At 36.0% G+C, this 19,445-nt stretch overlaps 3 protein-coding genes across 3 annotated transcripts; 2 read left to right on the top strand and 1 right to left on the bottom strand.

Moving 5' to 3' along the window:
- The first annotated feature begins 4,344 nt into the window (after nucleotides 1–4,344).
- On the top strand, nucleotides 4,345–5,925 carry LOC132185333 (putative disease resistance RPP13-like protein 1). Its single transcript, XM_059599121.1, has 2 exons — nucleotides 4,345–4,501; nucleotides 4,541–5,925. The coding sequence occupies exons 1-2, from the start codon at nucleotides 4,345–4,347 to the stop codon at nucleotides 5,923–5,925; spliced, it is 1,542 nt and encodes a 513-aa protein (XP_059455104.1).
- Nucleotides 5,926–6,235: 310 nt separating this feature from the next.
- Nucleotides 6,236–9,216, top strand: LOC132185332 (putative disease resistance protein At3g14460). Its single transcript, XM_059599120.1, has 5 exons — nucleotides 6,236–7,878; nucleotides 8,054–8,157; nucleotides 8,321–8,426; nucleotides 8,515–8,569; nucleotides 8,676–9,216. Exon 1 carries the CDS (start codon nucleotides 6,236–6,238, stop codon nucleotides 7,868–7,870), a length of 1,635 nt encoding a protein of 544 aa, XP_059455103.1. The 3' UTR covers nucleotides 7,871–7,878; nucleotides 8,054–8,157; nucleotides 8,321–8,426; nucleotides 8,515–8,569; nucleotides 8,676–9,216.
- A 4,818-nt stretch (nucleotides 9,217–14,034) lies between these two features.
- On the bottom strand, nucleotides 14,035–18,620 carry LOC132185331 (probable LRR receptor-like serine/threonine-protein kinase At3g47570). The gene is made up of 5 exons (XM_059599118.1): nucleotides 17,699–18,620; nucleotides 17,445–17,516; nucleotides 15,882–16,535; nucleotides 14,537–15,736; nucleotides 14,035–14,387 (listed from the first exon to the last, which is right to left on the bottom strand). The coding sequence occupies exons 1-5, from the start codon at nucleotides 18,618–18,620 to the stop codon at nucleotides 14,035–14,037; spliced, it is 3,201 nt and encodes a 1,066-aa protein (XP_059455101.1).
- Between the last annotated feature and the right edge of the window lie 825 nt (nucleotides 18,621–19,445).

Genomic DNA, 19,445 nt, shown 5'->3' with positions numbered 1-19,445 from the left:
TAGCTGTGATGCTTGTTGATACAAAATATCTCCTAAAGCTCAAATCAAAAGGCCCACTTCGAAAAAGAGGCCCACGGCTCACCATGATACCAAGGCACTAAGCCCAAGATCCAGCAAATCATGACACGATCGCCTGATCGTGTTAGATCCGCACTCAAGCATGCAGTTACGCCCCCATATCAAAATGGTTGCATGCCAAATTACATAAACCCTATAATCAAGGGAGCATAATCACTCTCCAAACAACCAAATCTGGGAGTTACAACCAAAATCAGAGAGCAACCAACCAAATCTCTCCTAAAAGGAGTCTAGGTACACGATGACTTATCCATTCAATCTCCCAGATGATCTTCTATTGGAACCACTCGCACGTATCAATGGACGTCGAATAAGAGTCTAGGATTCTTCCACTCACTCATAACCTCTATAAAAAGAGGAGCCACCTACGATACAAATAAATACTCAATTCTACTCTTATCATTCTCAATTATTATTATTTCTTATTATCTATCTTACTCAAATTCTCACTCAGGCATCAGAGGTGGCACGACTACCACACCCTCCACTTCGCGGTCTGTCACTAGTGATACATTTTTTCATTCTTAGCAGGCTTTGAAATCAAATTGCTACTAGGGCTGACAACCGTCTCAACAGTTGGTGCCGTTTATGGGAACGACGATCATCTAATGATTCAAAGTTCAATGTTGTGCCAAATACTACCTAAATTAATAGATAATATTTAGTACATTTTACTCGTAAGTGCACAAGATCAAACGATAGTACAGTGCAGCAAATACAAGATCGATCCCACGAAGATTGTTGATTTTATTTAGAATTGATTAAAAATATCAAGTTGTCACTAAATTGATATTGTGAAAAAGAAATAAAAAGATATAAAGATAAAGTAAAGGTAGAGCTTTGATATCTACCACTAATTATACTCAAATAATATAACAATATGCCAATGATCCAATCATATTATGTATACCTAATGTTTGTCAACCTAAGGGCATGGGTGTATACTCCTTAAGCTATTGATTTTCCTAAGCAACGAGTTAGGCATAAGTGTATACTCTAACTCTTTTCTTTCTTAAAGGATTTAGCATATGTGTATACTAAGTTGTTCTTTAAGAAAGCATAAATTTATGAAAATCGACAAACACACTCAACCTAGGACATGAGTGTATACTCCCAGTTTTTTATGTTGATTAACTCAAGAATCCGGTGTGGATTTCTTTTGTTACTCTTATTAGAACCAGGACTCGGTGATCCAAATTAATTTAATTAACTAATTCATACCATATGCATATAATTATGCCTAGTCACATACATATGAGGAATTCAAGAAAACATGAATTAATCAAGTTAAGCAACACAATATGATTATCACAAAGGCGCTAATATTGAAATATTAAATAAACATAATTAGGGCTTCAATCTAGCCCTCCTTAAGAGTAGTTACACATAATTAAAATAAAACTAAAAAGAAAAGGTAAAGAAAGAACCGAAAACCGCTCCAAGAAGTAGGCTCCAATTCCTCTCCCCAAAGTTGTCTCCTTAAATTTTCTTCTGAATTGTGAGGCTTAGAGGTCTATTTATAGGGCTTAGGAGAGTCCTAGAAGCCCTAGTAATCCTAGGAAATTCGGAGATTTAAGTCCTAGTCCAACTAGGATAAAGAAAACCTAAGTCCAAATCGGAATAGGATTTGTCTAGAATTGCGTTCCTATCTTACGGGGTGATTTTTTCATAGCGGTGCTCCGAATTAGGAACATTCTATATCACAATGATTTGTATCATTTTAAGTTAGCTTTCCAATGCCGCTTAAATCACCTCAATTGGATATTTGAGCTGAAAGTTATCGTAAAAATACCGAGAAGTGTGCAGAATCCAATTTTTGAATTCAATCCGATTTTGACTCTAATTTGAGAAATTTCGATTTAATCATTTCCTTTATTTAATTAAACTTAACCATGATTGGTTAAGCTTAATCATATCTTCTAGGTCTTCCCAACTTGTCCTTTAAGCTTGGAACTTTTTCGGAAACGCTTTATTTTCTTCCAAAAACCTATAGAACAAAGAAAATACAAAAATGAAGTAAAATAGCACAAATTAATAATACTAAAAAATTAACACATATAAGTTTAAGGACAAAAATATGAATACTTTGGCAATTAACATTCAAACAGGACAAAAGTCATGAATGGTATCCACGAGATCTCAAGGCCAAACCGAAAACACAGACAACATGACCAACTTTCCTCCCCTGTCAAATAACGTCAATCTACATGATGCTGGCAACTACGAAACTGAAGAGACTCCTGCCGAGTCCCCTATCTTTGGTCCACACCTGCCAGATAGCAGGCATCTGAGGACCTAAAAGGTCCAGAACGAGCACATGATGGAAACCTTGCTGCAGAGAACCTACAAGAACCCGAATTCGGAGAAGGACTCGACGAGTGCTGGGTTACAATTGGGAACGTCCAGTGGATCAACGTGCCACCGGTAACCAAAGACATTGGTTCAGCAGATGCGCATATAGACACCATCCAAGCTACGCTGGATAGCCTAACTTAGCGATTGAATGGCTCCCGCTCCATAAGTCACGACTTCCTGGCGACGAACCTGTCATTCACCTAGAAGATCGTAGAGGTTGGTTTACCCGAGAAGTTCAAGTTGCCGCACATGGACCGTTACGATGGAAGCCAGGATCCAGTGAACCATCTCGAAACCTACAAAGCTCACATGACCCTTTATGCGAAAGACAAGTTTGGAAAGAAAATACACGAGAACACACATCAATCACACATGTACACAAAGAGTTTACGTGGTTAAGCCCAAAACCTGGCCTACGTCCCCCAACAAGAGAGTTCCACTATGAGCAAATTATTACAACTCACAGTACATGCCTATACCACTCAAATACACTTTGCCCTATAGAAAAGCCCCACACACTCCTCTCAATGCAATAAGTGATAATTAAGTTAAAGGACAAAAACACTCACTCTCTTGCACATCCCTAGCTCTCTTCTTTGTTACTCGCTAAAAGAAAAAACTCTCTTCTTGGGATTACTTGTGTGGAGCTACTGCCCCCTTCACCACAATAGCCGAATGGCTATATATAAGCAAAGCTCACAATTCTCTTCTAAACATAGCCTACAATTGTTGACAATATGGCTTGCACTTATTGTTCCTTTTATCAAAGCTTCTAGAGGGATGAAGACTAATACAACCAATTAGCCTCAATTGTCGACAATCTCCTAGAGAAAAGTATAGCATGCCAATTTTTCTCCAACCACCCTCTTTTGACTTTGAAATACAAGTCACAACCAACAGTAACAACGTTGAGATTTTGAAATGGAGAGAATCCATTTCCTTAATGTAACATTGGAAAAACCGCTGTTATTGATTAGAAATAACGAGTGGAAGGCAACAAAATAAAACAGAAATATTTTAGTAGTGGTTTATTTAAAAAGCCGCTGATATATAGAGTTATAGAGATTTCTAAATAAATAAACATAAAAGAAAATAGAAAAATGTGCAGATTGAGAAAGATCCCAGAAAGCACGCCACAAATTAACAGCGAATAACAAGTTTTGAGAGTGCCCAATTAAGTTTTCACACAAGATTCCATTCACTTGTGCATTTGAGTGCTTTGCCTATCTTAACTTCCATCGTTTCTTGCTTCATTCCTTCAATTCCTACCAAGAAAACCATGAAAGAGTTGATTGTTTCTTCAATGAAGAAAGTGGGAGAGCTCCTTGTCTCTTCCTTCATTCAGTTGTTGTGTGATCAACTGATGGCTTCCGAGTTTCTGGACTTTGTACGCGGAGCGGGACTTCAAGAAAATCTGAAAAAGTGGACGATGAAGCTGGCAACAATTCAGTCAATGCTCGATGATGTGGAGGAGAAGCAACATACTGAGAGGGCTGTGAAAGAGTGGTTGAATGATTTGAGACACTTGGCTTACGATGTGGACGACATAGTGGATGAGCTCACCACTTATGCATCCACTGCTCAAAGTCAGGCTCACCCAACTAAGGTACCAAAACTCACCTCAGCTGCTTGGGTTACTCCTTTTACTCCAAGTTATGTTAAGATTAATAGTATGTTGGGGTCAAAGATAAAGGAGATCGATTCAATGAAATTGTGTCTCGAAAAGATCAACTGCCTTTGAAAGAAACTACCGATGGAAGGTCACATAGGAAAACAGGAGTGCTGGCGCCAACTTCTGTAATGACTGATGCTCATGTTTATGGTAGGGAAAAAGATAAAGAGGCTATACTTGAATTGTTGCTTGGTGAAAAATGTTGTGATGCTGGAGTATCTGTGATTCCTATATTTGGCATGGGAGGTATAGGAAAAACAACTCTAGCTCAACTTGTATACAATGATGAAATGGTGCAAAGCTCTTTTGAAATTAGAGCATGGACTTGTGTTTCTGAAGACTTTGATGCTGTTAGAGTGACTAAAGCAATTCTGAAATCTGTCACCTTTGCAAGTCGTGACAACACTGATTCGAATTTGTTACAAGTACTAACAGGGAAGGACAAAAATGATTTGGATTTGTTGCAAGTCAAACTACAGGAGAAATTGAAAGGCAAGAAGTTTCTAATAGTTCTCGATGATCTTTGGAATGAGAAATACCATGATTGGACTATCCTACGTGCTCCTTTCCTAGCAGGGGCTTCAGGAAGTACAATTGTCGTCACAACTCGCAATGAGGGAGTTTCATCAATGACGGGTACCGTTCAAGCCTATCGTTTGCAAGTGTTGTCAAATGATGCTTGTTTGTTTGTATTTACCCAACATGCATTGGGGGCAAGCAACTTCGATGAACATCCAAACCTTCAAGATATTGGTGAAAAAATGGTTGAAAGATGTAAAGGCTTGCCTTTAGCAGCAAGGACCCTCGGAGGCCTCTTGCGCACTACACAGGACCGTGATGAGTGGGAGGAAGTACTTACGAGCAAGATATGGAATATACCAGATGAGAGAAGTGGAATTGTTCCAGCTCTTATGTTAAGCTACGACCATCTCCCTTCACATTTAAAAAGGTGTTTTATGTATTGTTCAATACTCCTCAAGGACTATGAATTTGAAGAAAAGCAGTTGGTTCTGTTATGGATGGCAGAAGGTTTAATTCAGCCACGAGAGGGTGACAAGGAAATGGAAGATTTGGGTAGCAAGTATTTTCGTGATCTGTTGGCAAGGTCCTTTTTCCAACAATCAAGCAACGATAGATCACAATTTCTGATGCATGACCTCATCAACGATTTGGCCCAATGGGTTGCGGGAGATATATGCTTTAGAATGGAGGATCAAATCAAGGGTAGTAATGGAAGGAGACTTCCTGAAAAGGCTCGACACTCTTCTTACTTGGGTGGGAGATACGATGTCGCTAAAAAGTTTGAGTCTTTTTTTGAACTCACATATCTTCGTACCTTCCTCCCACTTCCACGTCCCTGGGAAAGTTATTTGACTCAAAATGTTCCTCATCAATTGTTGCCGAAATTACTATATTTAAGAGTGCTCTCTTTTAGTGGGTACCGCATAGTTGAGCTACCGGATTCAATTGGTGATTTGAAGCATCTACAGTACCTTGACCTTTCTTACACTTTAATTAGAGGCTTGCCTGAATCAACAACCACTCTTTACAACTTACAAACATTGATATTGAAGAAATGTCGTTTACTAAAGGAACTGCCTTCGAAGTTGGGGAACTTGGTCAGCTTGCGCCATCTCAACATTCTAAATGCAAACAAGCTGGAAGGAATGCCTCCTCAAATAGGTAAATTAACTCATCTCCGAACATTATCTAATCTAATTGTTGGAAAAGGCAATTGCTTCGTGTTAAGAGAGCTAGGTTCCTTGTTGCATCTTCGAGGGACACTCATCATCTCACAATTGGAGAATGCGCGCAACTGAACCCAAGGATGCAAGCAACGCTAAGTTAATTGAAAAGCCCGATCTTGCTGCATTGTGCTTGGAATGGAGTGCCAAAGTGAATGATTTACAAGACCGAACAAGTGAGTTAGACATACTTAACATGTTACAACCTCACAAGGCTTTGAACAAGCTCACTATTAGGTGCTATGGCGGAACAAAATTTCCAACTTGGTTTAGAGGTCATTCATTTCCTCATATGGTGTTGCTAAGGATTGAAAAGTGTAAAAAGTGCACATCATTGCCACCAATCGGCCAACTACCATCACTCAAACACCTTTTCATTAGCGGCATGGAGAGTGTGAAGAATATTGGTTTTGAGTTTTATGGGGAAGGTTTGTCACAACCTTTTAGATCCTTGGTGACTTTATGTTTCCAGGATATGGCAGAATGGGAGAAATGGAGCCTCAAAGAAGAGTTTCCACACCTGCGTGAGCTTTCAATTAGAAATTGTCCTATGCTATTGGAGAAGTTACCAAACCATTTTCCTTCACTAGGAAAAGTTGTAATAGAAAGATGTCAAAAATTGGTGGTTTCAATTTCAAGCTTTCCGGAGCTTTGCCAACTACAAATTGAGGAATTGACAGGGGTGGTACGCAGAAGTAAGATTGATTTTATCTCACTAAACTTGAGTTCTCTTTCAACAATTTCGGAATTCATGTCTCCAGTAGAAGGGCTTCTTCTTGAAGGACTAACTCATGTAGAAGATCTAGCTTTTAAAAATTGTGAGGAGCTGACGCCTTTGTGGTCAAATGATGTGGGATTACTACAACCCCTCCCCTATCTTCGTGTTCTAAGGTTTCATAACTGTCCCAAACTAGTTTATTTGGCAGCAGAAGAAGCAAACGAGCAGCCACTGTCAAATTTGCCTTCCACGCTTAGAGAAATTCATATCTCTGATTGCAATTCCTTGGAATCTTTACCCAAGGCAGTGATGTACAACAACACGTGTCTTGTGCATATTGGTATTTATGAATGTAAGTCACTTAAGTACGTTGCAATAGGCAAGCTACCTCCGACCCTAAAGCGGCTAGAGATATGGTCTTGCGAGAATATGCTGATGTTGGTGGACGAGGATGATACCATCAGTACTTGTAGTAGCAACTCATCTCTTCTCAAGTACTTGTGTATTTTTCATTGTCCATCCCTCAAATCCTTAATCCCAAGCGGAAAATTGCCTACAACACTCAAATACCTCAGGATTAACTTTTGTTCAAAGTTGGAATCGATAGCGAATAGATTGCATCACAACTCGTCTCTCGAAAAAATTGTTATTTTGGATTGTAAAAACCTTGAATCCTTACCCATGGGCATACACACCCTCAGCCATCTAGACACTATTCATATTCTAAGTTGTCCAGCTCTTGTTTCCATCCCAGACGGAGGGTTGCTCCCTGCCAACCTTCGAAAGTTGAGGATTGATGATATGGCCCTACCCAAATGCATACACACCATCACCTCACTTCAAAATTTACAGATTTGGAGTCGTCCAAGCGTGGTATCATCCTTTCCGGAACAGGGTTTTCCCGCCAACCTAACATCACTTGAAATCAGGGATTGCAACATCATTGAGGACTTGCTGGAATGGGGTTTGCACAGGCTTACCTTTCTTAGACATCTTGAAATCAGCGGTGGATGTCCGAATCTGGAGTCCTTTCCAGAGAAGTTGCTACCTGCGTCTCTTACTAGCCTCACCATCCAACACTTCCACAATCTGAAATACCTTTCTTCCTTTCAAAACCTCACCTCCCTTGAAAAACTGTATATCGTAAATTGTGTAAATCTCACATCCTTTCCAGAGGATGGCTTGCCTCCCTCACTCCAACGACTTCGTATCTACAAGTGTCCTCGATTGAAACAAAGCTGTAAGAAAGATAAAGGACGAGAGTGGTCCAAGATAGCTCACATCCCTTGCATTGAGAAATAAAACCAAAGGTTAGTTATTTTACTTCTAGCTTTTCTTCGACTTCCACCAAGGAAGGCTCAGTTCTTCCACTTAGAAGTAATTCGGGTTTTTGATATTCTTTCACATTTTTCATCTCCTTTGAAAGATTTAAATACATTGCATTTATTTTTATTTCTCTCATTTCTTTTGTACAATTATGAACAGCCTACGATTGGGGTTCAACAGAGCCGTGATCTCTCGAAGTGAGACAGATGATCAAGTAGTGTTTATATTTGCCTAAGAAACAATCCTGATGTTTTGGAACATAGGTTTGTATATTTGATCATTTTCCTATTTTGGAATTTTGTACTTTTCATTGGCATTGAGTTGATATAAGAGGCTCTTTTGTTTGTTTCTGAATGTTGGCGTTGGAGAGATCCTGTTGCTCATTTTTGCCAATGTTCTTGTTGGGTTCGTGTAAATGCACAACAGGTGTTTGTTGAATTGCCTCAGTGACCAAGCGGAGAGTGAAAGCCGAACATTGAAGTTTTTCATAAATATGGGTGCCTTTGTTGGCTTGACAAAAGAGAAGAAACCTGTGAGTTCAACACTCCTAGCCTAAACACCTAGCCCATAGCATATATGCATTTTTTTTTTTCCAATGATTTGGCATCACACCCTTGTAGGTAGAACCCAAAGTGTTCAATGAAGAAAATGTTGGTCCTGAACAGGATATTGATGGTAATATTTTGCTCCTTTGTTTTTTCTGATTTATTCATTGATAAAAAATGGGAATTAACTTTGTTGCATCAACGGAACCATGCTGATCCAGTTACATTTCTATCAGTGTCTTTCAAGCAAAATAGGTATGGAGAAGGGAAGCGATTATCCTAATGCTGTATTCCCAGGAACAAACTGATTGAGATTATGAATATAAAGAGGTATGCCTTATTGATTCTGCAATTTTTAATTTTTTAAGGATGTTGTGAATCCAAATAGACAAATTCCTTTTTAATTGATCAAGAGTATGGTTGTTATTATTATATGTATATTCTCATATTACAACAAAGTAGTTCGAGTAGGAAGTCTTGCCCTAATAAGTTCATATCTGATGAATCTTTCTACCATCTTCGTTGTTTGCAAATATATCAAAAGGCTGATGCCTGATAGAAGTTGTTCAGACATTCTAAGTGTCATCTGAAAAAGGTCTGTGGAAGACTGCTTTCATTTTGCTGATATGTTGTTTCCTTCCTAAAGTTGTCATGACGTTTTCTTAACTTTGCTGGTTGTTGCTAAGATTGCTAGCGCAGAGGAAATGATTACTTATACATGTATATAGGATTATCAAGATTTCTTTTCTCCTTATTAGGGATTTCTTTGCACTTACTGTGAACTAGGGTTGCGTTCCTCTACCCTTTTAATGAGATTGCATTATTTTTTTTAAAAAAAAAGGTATGATCAAGATTTCTTTTAATATATTAGATGTCATTTGTTAAGAAAATGCTATGATAATGAAATGGACAATCTATTTTTCAATATTTAGAGGTGTGCAACTCTGCTTTGCAGTTTCTGCTGCCTTTTGTTTTTTTTTTTTGCTTCTTTTTAGTTCTTTTTCTCTTTAAAATTTTCCTTGCAACCAAATGATGCACTTATGAACACAAGAATGCTTTACATTTTCCTGGTGAATTATTTTTTGTTAGTGGGTTTGCAATGTTTCTCTGCATAAGTATACCATTCAGTATATAATCAGATAAACAATGAGCTTACAAGTATAATTCCCCACTAAATCTAACATATAAACTTTATTTAAGGCACCCTGCCTGCTGAGTTCATAGAACAGATTAGAATGGATCAAACCCTAATTGTCTAACTTGAATGTGACTCGATTTACATTGTTGAATCTGTTTGCTACTATTCTTAGATCTTCAGCAATTATCCATTACTGAAATTGCCATTCAGCAAGTAATTCAAGGAAATTCTTGGCGCTTATAACATTCATTATAATTAATTTTTGACACAATTTTCTCACCAAATTGACAACTTCAAAGAAATGCCCATGGGCTTCCCTCCAAAAAAATGCTCCCTTCTTTTTCTTTGTTGCCTACTAATGTCAATAGATAGGTTAGCGTTGTCTAAAGGAAACTGAATTTCAATTGGTTCTCTTGTTTTACAAACCACACTTTATAGTTGTATTGATCAGAGAGAAAATAGGAGAGAGAGATATAGACTTCAATCGGATACAAGCTGTTAGTTGTAGACATTGGTAGTCAACTGCTGCAGAAATATTTCTCTTTGGCTGCATTGTATTTGGTTACAAAAAGAGCTATCTCTAGGCTTTGAGGAAGGAAGTTTTGGATTGAGTAAGTATTGGATTCCAAATAAAATGAACGATAAATTGATAAATTGATTGATTCCTTTAAAACAACAATATATGAAAAATATGGTACATTTTTCAGAATTACTATGTTTTGGATAAAGGCAACATTGGTGTACCCGTATCAAGAGTTGAAATATGAATTACCAAAGTGAGATTTGATTAAAAATCTTATCATGTTCCAAAGTGAGAAGCTGGGGATCCAAAGAAACGCATCCTCACTGATTTGCTTCATCCATCTCTCACAAATTCCAAGTCCCTGGCAATACTGTGCTGGATGAAGACTTAAACTTACATGAATTCTATAAGCTTTCTCACACAAGAAGGCAGAAGAAATGTTGCAGCCCATGGAAATACTTTGCTAATCTAGGAGATCTTATGGGGTTAGTTAGAAATCCCCATAAAGTGTTGTGTGTAGATTAATAGAGTACTTCCATGGGAGAAACACTTGGCCAATATTTGGCTTAGATGCTAGTTTTTAAGAATTTTTAACAAGTAGTTAAGAAAAGGTTAAAAAAAAATAATCTATTCTCCTAATTATCTTAAGATAGCATCAAATTTCACAAAAGGGATGTCAGTCTTCAAAAAAAAAAAAAAAAAAAAAAAAATTCTCATCCCTTCAGACCAAAATTGTGTCCTGCAAGATTGTCTACTACGTTAATTGCTTTTTGCAAAAATATCAGTACACAATGAGAAAGAAAATATAACATTTTTTTAATCCAAGCTCTGATTGTGCCCAAATGGGATATTTTTAAATGCAATGCAAACTTGCTTGATTAAAGTTTGAAATCATACATTATATATTCCTGACAATATACAATGGGACGAACTATGATGAACTACACCAACAAAATTTAGTATTATATAAAGTCTATCATGAATTGCAGGTGTTTTTTAAGGCCACATGCATCAAACTCTACAATGGATTAATCTTTTTTTTTTTTTTGTCAGTTTCGTTTAAGAATGTATGGAAAATGGAAATGGCCGGAAAATGGCGGATATCCCATATCCTACGTTTAACTTTACGTGCTTGACTGATTATTTGTAAGTTGAGTCAATACGCATTTATATGCAAATTCTACAAGATATACTTGATTATCAGAATACGTTTTCAAACTAAAAAATAAAAAATGATAATTCAATATACTCTATTTTTACTATTTCTAATAAAGTATGTGATTACCGTATGCATTAATTAATATGTATTGTAATACTCTGGTTCCATATTGAGTTGGTGATTTATAGAAAAAATGCTCATGGTGCGAAGTCTCATATTACTCACTTAATAGGTGAAACTATGCTTTAAAAGTGATTACAGGGAATGTCCAATTGACTAGATTCTTTTGAAGTGATAGGTTAGTAAAAATGATAGAAATCCTTTCGATTAATATGGATTTGATTTGTGATTAATTACCCTTAATTCAAGGGATTTGTTTTGTATTGGAAATCAGTTTAAAGCTTTATAAATTGAGTCATCTACTAAAATCGCATAGGAAGGAAAATGTTACCATGAAAATGAAAATTACCAAAAAATTACAATGCAACCATGAAAGCTGCAGAGTTGTTTGTTTCTTCTTTTTTCCTAGTATGGACTTTATTGGATTGTGGAAATCTTTTTCTTTCCTTTGTTTCTTTGTCTTTCTTCCCTTTTCCTGGTAAAGAGGCAGAGAGAGAGAGAGCTTTGGATTCCGTTGGCTTACTTGTACGAGGCCAACAATGGCGGACTCTACTCCATGATTTAGTATGAAAGGAATCAAAGAAAAAGCAAAATAGAAAGCTCACCTAACACTTGCATTATGGGACAAAGAGTGAAGACTTGTAAACGACTAAACAATAAGTCTTTGTATCTCCACTGATGTACCTCTCAAAACAGTTGTATTGTAAATCCTCTACACTAAAAATGACACAAAATTTTCTTGTAAATTATTTTTTTAATACAAAATACGACCTTGGAATTTTTTGATAATTTTGAGAGATATTGTTTCAATTAAAAGTTTGAAAAACATTACAAATTATTTGGTAATTTCTTAAAAATTTTAGTTTTGTTTTGACTACCTATATGGCTATACTGTGTTGAACAAAGTACGAAATGGGAAGATGAAAGGGGTCAAGTTTTTTTTTTTTTTTTTTTCATACGTTTGCCTAGCAAAGCCTTTTGAGTAAAAAGACTCCATCATCGCTATTCACAGAGTTTTTGTTGTAAAACCAAAAGAAAGCCTGCAGTCTGATCTTTTGTCCACCTGTTTGCAATTACTTGTTTGACTGACTTTTTGTTATGTGGCTTTTTCTTCATTTTCATCTTAAAACACTTCAGAATATTAAAGAAAGATTTGGCTTAAATGCTTAAAAAAAAAAAAAAAATTACAAAAAATTTATATTGTAATTTTAATCTTTATAGCACCTAAACCAAATCAAATCCGAAAGGATATTCTTCGAGTTTTCCTTTTCAAATCACATGGCCCCCTGCAGCCTAGCGTAATTGATGGACAGAGTTTTCCTCCAACTAGGTTGGAGAAATTTCTTTCAATCTAATCTATAAAAATGATGTGTCAATTTTTTTAGTAATATGTGAAATGCATATGAGTTTTTAATAAAATTTATTTCAATTTTGTCCATGATATTCAAAAAGCATATGTTTTTCACATGTTCAAATAGCACATTTCATTTTTATAAATTTGGTTGAACGAAGTTTCTCCAACCCAGTTTGAAGGAAAACTTTGTCCATAATTGACCACATTTAACCAAAAGAAAGCTGACATTTTGCATTATTTGACAGGAATAGAATTTTGATAAATTATTGGTGTTAATAATTTATTCATTTTTTTTTTTTTTGGTACAAATTTAATAGATCAATCATTAAATTTGTAGGATTCACGTTTACTTATGTGAGATTCGCACAAATTTAATGATTGACTTATATGGACTATCGACTTAAGGGAGACATTGACAATTTTTGGTAGTTTGGAAACTCTTTTATGTCTAAAACTAGTCTTAAATCTTTTTGTCTCAGGTTAATTAAAAATCGGTCCTAGAGCATGCTAGAAGTCATCAGCTAGAGGAAACCATATTTCTTCTAGATTATGGTTTGCCATGCAAGAATTTGAAACTTTTAATTTTTTGCAATGTCCTCAATTTGTTAGATTTTTTCGTTAAATTTTGTCAAAATTTTCAAAATATATATATATTTTATAAAGATAAAATAATATATATATATTTGCAGATTCCGTTAAATCCTAACCAATATCCAAATCTTTGCAATTTTTTATTTTATATTTTATAATTAAAAAAATAGAGGTATCTTGAGAATTTTTACAAGATTTAACGGAAAATCCTAATAGAATAGGGACATTGCAAAAAATTGAGAAGTTTGATACTTTAAATTAAGAGTTTTTGAACTTTAGAAAGTATTTTCAAAACAAGTAAAAGTCCGGGGATGTTTTTGTGAAATTTCCCAGAAAGAAAAATGAAAAAAATAACCATTGCTTCTAACCAAGTTTGACCAAAATGATATTCTAATAAGTAAATAAACAATTAGGCTCTCAGTTTTGTTAGATTAATGCAATCGCAAGTTCTAGAATAGGCAAATAATAATTTATCTTAAGCTCAAATATAAACATTGATACCTTTAGGTTTAAATTTGTTTTCCATAGGGTCCCAACTTGATCAACTCAGCTGAACTCAACTTCATGGCAAGAAAATTGGAGCTTGGGCATTTTTTAGGAGCATCTCTACATAAATAATGATGTTGCTTGCCTCCAAGACTTTGAGACTAATTTTGAATAGCAATTGGCCGCCAATTAATATAATTAGTACAATCATGAACTATCTAACATTAGCCTCCTCCAATATCTTGCAGAAACTTGAATTTGATCTTGTTGAGTGTGGCTGCAATATCTTTTGTATTAACTCTTTCTTCCGGTGACTCTGCACAGCAACCCAAAGCCAATTCCATAATGGATGATATACAGTCCTCCACAGCACTATAATTTCTTTCGTTTCTCAGCAAGTTGACATCAATAACATCAACTACTGAAAGGGTTAGTGATTCATCTATCCAACGCTTCAAGCTCATTTCTCCGTTAAACATGTCATCCGTAGGCTTTTTTCTTGTGAAAGTTTCCATCAGTAAGATGCCATAACTATACACATCGCCTTTTGTAGAAACTATTCCTTCCGATCCATACTCTACAAGTAACATTTCTAAACCAAATCAAAAAAATCAAAAAAAAGAAAAACAAAAAACAGAGCTATATTCTACAAAAATTACACCTATCTATGTATGAGTAGAATAATAGAGATGCAAGTTTTAATGCCATACAAAAAAAAAAATTCACCTGGTGCCATATACCCAATAGTAGCGAGGGTCATTGTCCGCATCATGGAATCCTCATCACCTATGAGTTTGGCTATGCCAAAATCAGCGACATGTGCAATCATATCTTCATCTAATAAGACATTGCTTGGCTTCAAATCACAGTGAACAATAGATGTTGAATAACCATAATGAAGGTAATCAAGTGCTGATGCAACATCAATGATAATATTTAGCCTTTGTAAGATATTCAAAGAGTGGTTTTGAGAATACAACCACTTTTCTAGGCTTCCATTAGGCATGTATTCCAATATGAAGGCTCTAAAGTCCATGTTACTGCAAGTGCTGATGATTTTAATAAGATTTCGATGGCGAATATTACGGAGTACCTCACACTCTGCATCAAAACTCTTGAATGCCCCTTCTACTTGCATGTTGAAAACTTTTATTGCAACAACCATCCCATCTGAGAGTGTTCCTTGGTATACTGATCCAAAACTCCCTTTACCAAGTAACTTATTTGCACTAAAACCTTCAGTTGCTTGTAAAAGTTCATGTTTGGAAATTCTTCTCCATGCTGGTAGAGGTGACAAGTCTGCCTCAATTAAAACTTTAGCATTCCTTTTTTGGCGTCTCGTCCAAACTAATACAAGGATCACCACAAGTATTGTTAAACCAATTGATGGTAGTAAATACTTTAGCATACGTGGTGTTTTGGTCTTTTTTCTTCGAGGAAGACCTTCTTTACATGGAAGAACTTGGAGTCGAGGAACACCACAAAGTGCATCATTTGACATAAATGATGTAGCCGAGAAGTTTACAAATGCTCCACCTGTCGGAATTTGTCCTCTCAGTCTATTAAAAGACATATTTAGATATTTGAGGTATAGGAGTGCTTCTAAGGACTTAGGAATCTCTCCAGATAAGTTGTTATTGCAAAGATCCAAAGACTCCAAGCTTATCAGTTTACCAAATGATTCAGGAATTGAGCCGTCTAGTCGATTATTTGCCAAAGAGAGCTGCACTAGATCTGTGAGGCCGCCAATTGTTATTGGGATATCACCAGAAAATTGATTTCTTGATAACTCTAATAGCCGCAGGACCTTCATATTTCCAATCTCTAATGGGAGAGAGCCAGTTAAAGAGTTGGATGACAAGTTGACCTCCAATAGATAAGTAAGGCTCCACAAGCTCGAAGGAATTGAAGTTAATTTGTTGAATCCTAAGGAGAGAATTTGTAATGAAGTTAAATTATCCATGCACTTAGGAATGTATCCGGAAAGCTCATTATCATCTAAATACAGTTGAACGAGGTTCTTCAAAGAACACAGATCGGATGGGATGGAACCTTCTAGGCTATTAATTACTATGAAGGAAAAGGCCTTGGAGCATGTGCAACCTTTCCACTGTAGTTGGAATCGGTCCAGCCAATTCATTATTTGATAAGCTCAACCTTATCAAATTTCTTAAATTGCCAATATCTCTTGGAATGCTACCTTTGATATTGCAACTAGCCAATGAAAGATGCATAAGAGTAGAGAGATTCCCAATGGAACTGTCTAGGATGTTGTTCAGTGGATTTACTGCCAAACCTAATTCACTGAGATATATGCAATTCGACAAAGTTGAGAAAAAGCTCAAACCAGAAGATTCCACAGTCAAATTATTGAATCCTATGTTGAGATATTCGAGTAGCCTTAAGTTACCAAATGTCATAGGAATTAACCCCGAGAATGAGTTATAGGCTAGCTCTAGGCCTCGAAGCTGTGAAGCATTGGAGATAGAGCTAGGAATTGTTCCACTTAGATTGTTTTCTCCAAGCAAAAGCAACTGAAGATTTGGAAGGAAGAGACCCATATTTGATGGAAGTTGCCCTTGAAGGTTGTAATTAGAAGTCATTTCTATGACTTGTATTGTTGAGATATTGAAAATCTCAAATGGAATTAAGCCAACAAAGTTGTTGCTACTGATTCCGAAGAACTGTAGCTTTTGTAGATTACCAACTTCACTCGGTATTGCACCTGCCACAATATGAACAATTATTTGCAAAAAACCAGAAGGTGCTTTCAATGAACCTTAAAACAAGTGAGCAGATGTCTCATGAGCCAAGCAAACTTCAAATAGTTAATTCATATGGTCGACCATAAATAACCTGGTTTGACACGGCCATTTGGCCACCTTTTTGATTGAACCACGACTGAGTTGCTAATTTACCATCGTCCTGAACTATATATGTTTGTAGATAATTAAGGTTATACTCTTTTAAGATTTATTCTGAGTTCTGACTTAGCTAGTAAAAGGATAGTATTATATTCTGTGAAGTCTTAGATCGATTTATTTTTACAAAAAGTGAAAAAAAAAAAAAAAAAAAAAAAAAAAAAAAAGCTGCAAGAGATAAAGAGACAAGTTGTTAAGGATGAGGCCCTCAACTTTGTTACCAAATGCCCAATAGCCAGAGATGGCTACACTAGCGAAAGCCACCGTACGTGACTACTGTATAACAAACACAGTCCCTTGAACATCTTTCCCTTCACTGGTGGTGCTATCGTTAAGCGCTTTCTAGCCTATTTATAAAAATCGCATTTTTCTTCTTCTTTTTTCAGATTAAGTGTTTTTTAAATCGTAATGCCAAACACCTTACGTTTTGCAATATCTTATAAAAACACATTATTCTTACAATTTCACAATTGCAAACGCACATTTCTAATTCTTTTGCTAGCCGTAAACTCCATTAGATGTGGCATGCAAACTTATTGAGCCAAAAACAGCGAGACATATATTTACGTCGTCAATTTTGCTTTTCTTCTACACTCTCTTAAATGTTTTGGTTTTTATAAATTACTTTAAGTGGAAAGTATCCAATCCGATGCAAGCTTGAAGCCGAATCAATGATGGCATCCATATAATATACTTAAAAAGAATAGACATACCTTCAAAATGGTTATGGCCAAGTTTAAGCTCCCTAAGTGTGGTTAAGTTCCAAATCTCCGAAGGTAATCTTCCTGTAAAATCATTGCAACAGTGGTATATATTGTAAATACTTTTTTACGTTGTTCATCAAATTTTTTTGAACTTTTAAATGAAAAGCACCCAATTATCTATGATGCAATCATAAAAGCATGTATGCTAGCTGAATCAACCTTATGACATCCATATAATTGATTAAAACAAATACTAAACATACCTTCAAGGCTGTTGTCTTTAAGGTCTAACTCCATAAGCATGGTTAAGTTTCCAATTTTTTGTGGCACTCTTCCTGTGAAATTATTTTCCCGCAACAATAAATATTGCAAGTGTTTGCACTTAAATAAAGTGGATGGGAGTTCGCCATAAAACTGATTAGAGGACAATTGAAGGCTCTGCAAATTGGGAAGATTATCAAACACATCTGATGAGAGTTCACTGGACAACTTATTTGCTTGGAGGTCAATGACTTGGAGTGAAGACATGTTGAAGATGACAGAGGGCATTGGACCTGATAGCATGTTATTTCCAAGATAAATTCTTTGCAAGGTGGATATGCTGAAGACAGAAGAAGGTATGGAGCCCGAAAGCTGGTTATAACCAAGATCAACAATTCGCAATGAAGATGCATTAGATAAAGAAGGTGGGATGGGGCCTGTGAAAGTATTATGATTTAGAAACAAATATTGAAGTTTGAACAACAACCCCATCCACGATGGGATTTCTTCACTGAAGTTATTGAATCGAAAGTCTAAGAGTTTCAGTCGGAAGAGATGAGCCAACTCGTTGGGCAAAGACCCATGAAAACTATTGTTTGTGATGCTTAGTCTAACAAGAAAAGAAAGGTTTCCAACATGCGGAGGAATAGTGCCTTCAAGGCCCAAGTAAGAAAGGTCCAACGCAGTGACTCGGTAATGCTTGGTACCACAAATGACACCAACCCAGCTGCAAACGGAAAAGCTGGTCGACCAATTTTTTGTCAAAACATTGTGAGGATCATGAGAAATATGAGCTTTTAAGGCTAGAAGAGCGGATTGATCGGTGGTAATGTTGGGAAATACTGCATTACCTGAGCTAGCCATGTAGCATCGTGCTAGAAGCAGTGTCACAGAGAGGAGGAAGACGAAACAAGCTCGGTCCATGAGTAGTTTATGGTTGTCGAGGCACTATGAGATAGAAGAGAGGCTGATATATAAGGAAATGGCTGCATCCGAAATTTTAGAAAAAAAGAATTTGTTGAAAAGGTCATAAAGTATTTAGCACTAGTCCAGATTAGAACGCGAAGTTTGACCTAGTCAATAATTGGCCGGTTGATGGTCCTGGAGAACTAGGTTAAAACCTTAATTTCATCAAGAAATTATAATATTAAAAAGTACTTCCCATTTTAGCTAGGAAAAAACATCTACTTCATATTATTAGTTTTATGTTTTTTTGCTTATTAAAAACTATATATTATAAATATCATATAAAGAAGATTTGCCAAAAACTGGAGCGGAATTGTACGATTCCCCAAACAGATCCCTCACTCTTATGCAACAATTAATACGTAGTAAAACTTTTTGTAGATTTTTTATTTAAATAGTAAAAGAAGGTGATTAATGTGTTATAAAGTAAAAACAAATTTTGAGTCAATTTGGTAAAAAAATATGAAAAATAATATTTAATTTAAAATAATTGATGTGATATAAATGAAATTTTGTCAATTCCATCGTCAAAAGAACCTATAAGTCTCTCCTATCTCTTCCACGAAGTTGCTGCTTTTCTCCAAAAGACCGAATGCCTCTTCCATCTTGTTCAAGTCAGAAAGTGGGAACTACTATCACATCATAGAAGAAAAAAATTTCCACAAACGTTAATTACAATAAATTTTTCATGACAATTTTTAAAATTTTTGTTGGAGCATCACATGATTCACATCATAGAAAATATTTCCAAAAACTTCAATTATCAGGACAGTTCCTTCTCAA

This window comes from Corylus avellana, chromosome ca6, assembly GCF_901000735.1.
Source record: "Corylus avellana chromosome ca6, CavTom2PMs-1.0".
NCBI classification, from domain to species: domain Eukaryota; kingdom Viridiplantae; phylum Streptophyta; class Magnoliopsida; order Fagales; family Betulaceae; genus Corylus; species Corylus avellana.
This window is presented reverse-complemented; position numbering and strand designations above follow the sequence as displayed.

Excerpts from the sequence above, each read along its gene's own strand:
- LOC132185333 (XM_059599121.1), top strand. The coding sequence starts at position 4,345 with ATGGGAGGTATAGGAAAAACAACTCTAGCTCAACTTGTATACAATGAT. Across the intron at positions 4,502-4,540 it reads ATCTGTCACCTTTGCAAGTC|GGAAGGACAAAAATGATTTG; the intron begins GTGACAACACTG and ends AAGTACTAACAG.
- LOC132185331 (XM_059599118.1), bottom strand. The coding sequence starts at position 18,620 with ATGGACCGAGCTTGTTTCGTCTTCCTCCTCTCTGTGACACTGCTTCTA. Across the intron at positions 17,517-17,698 it reads TAAAGACAACAGCCTTGAAG|GAAGATTACCTTCGGAGATT; the intron begins GTATGTTTAGTA and ends ATGATTTTACAG. Across the intron at positions 14,388-14,536 it reads TATTGGGTATATGGCACCAG|AGTATGGATCGGAAGGAATA; the intron begins GTGAATTTTTTT and ends TGTTACTTGTAG.
- LOC132185332 (XM_059599120.1), top strand. The coding sequence starts at position 6,236 with ATGGAGAGTGTGAAGAATATTGGTTTTGAGTTTTATGGGGAAGGTTTG.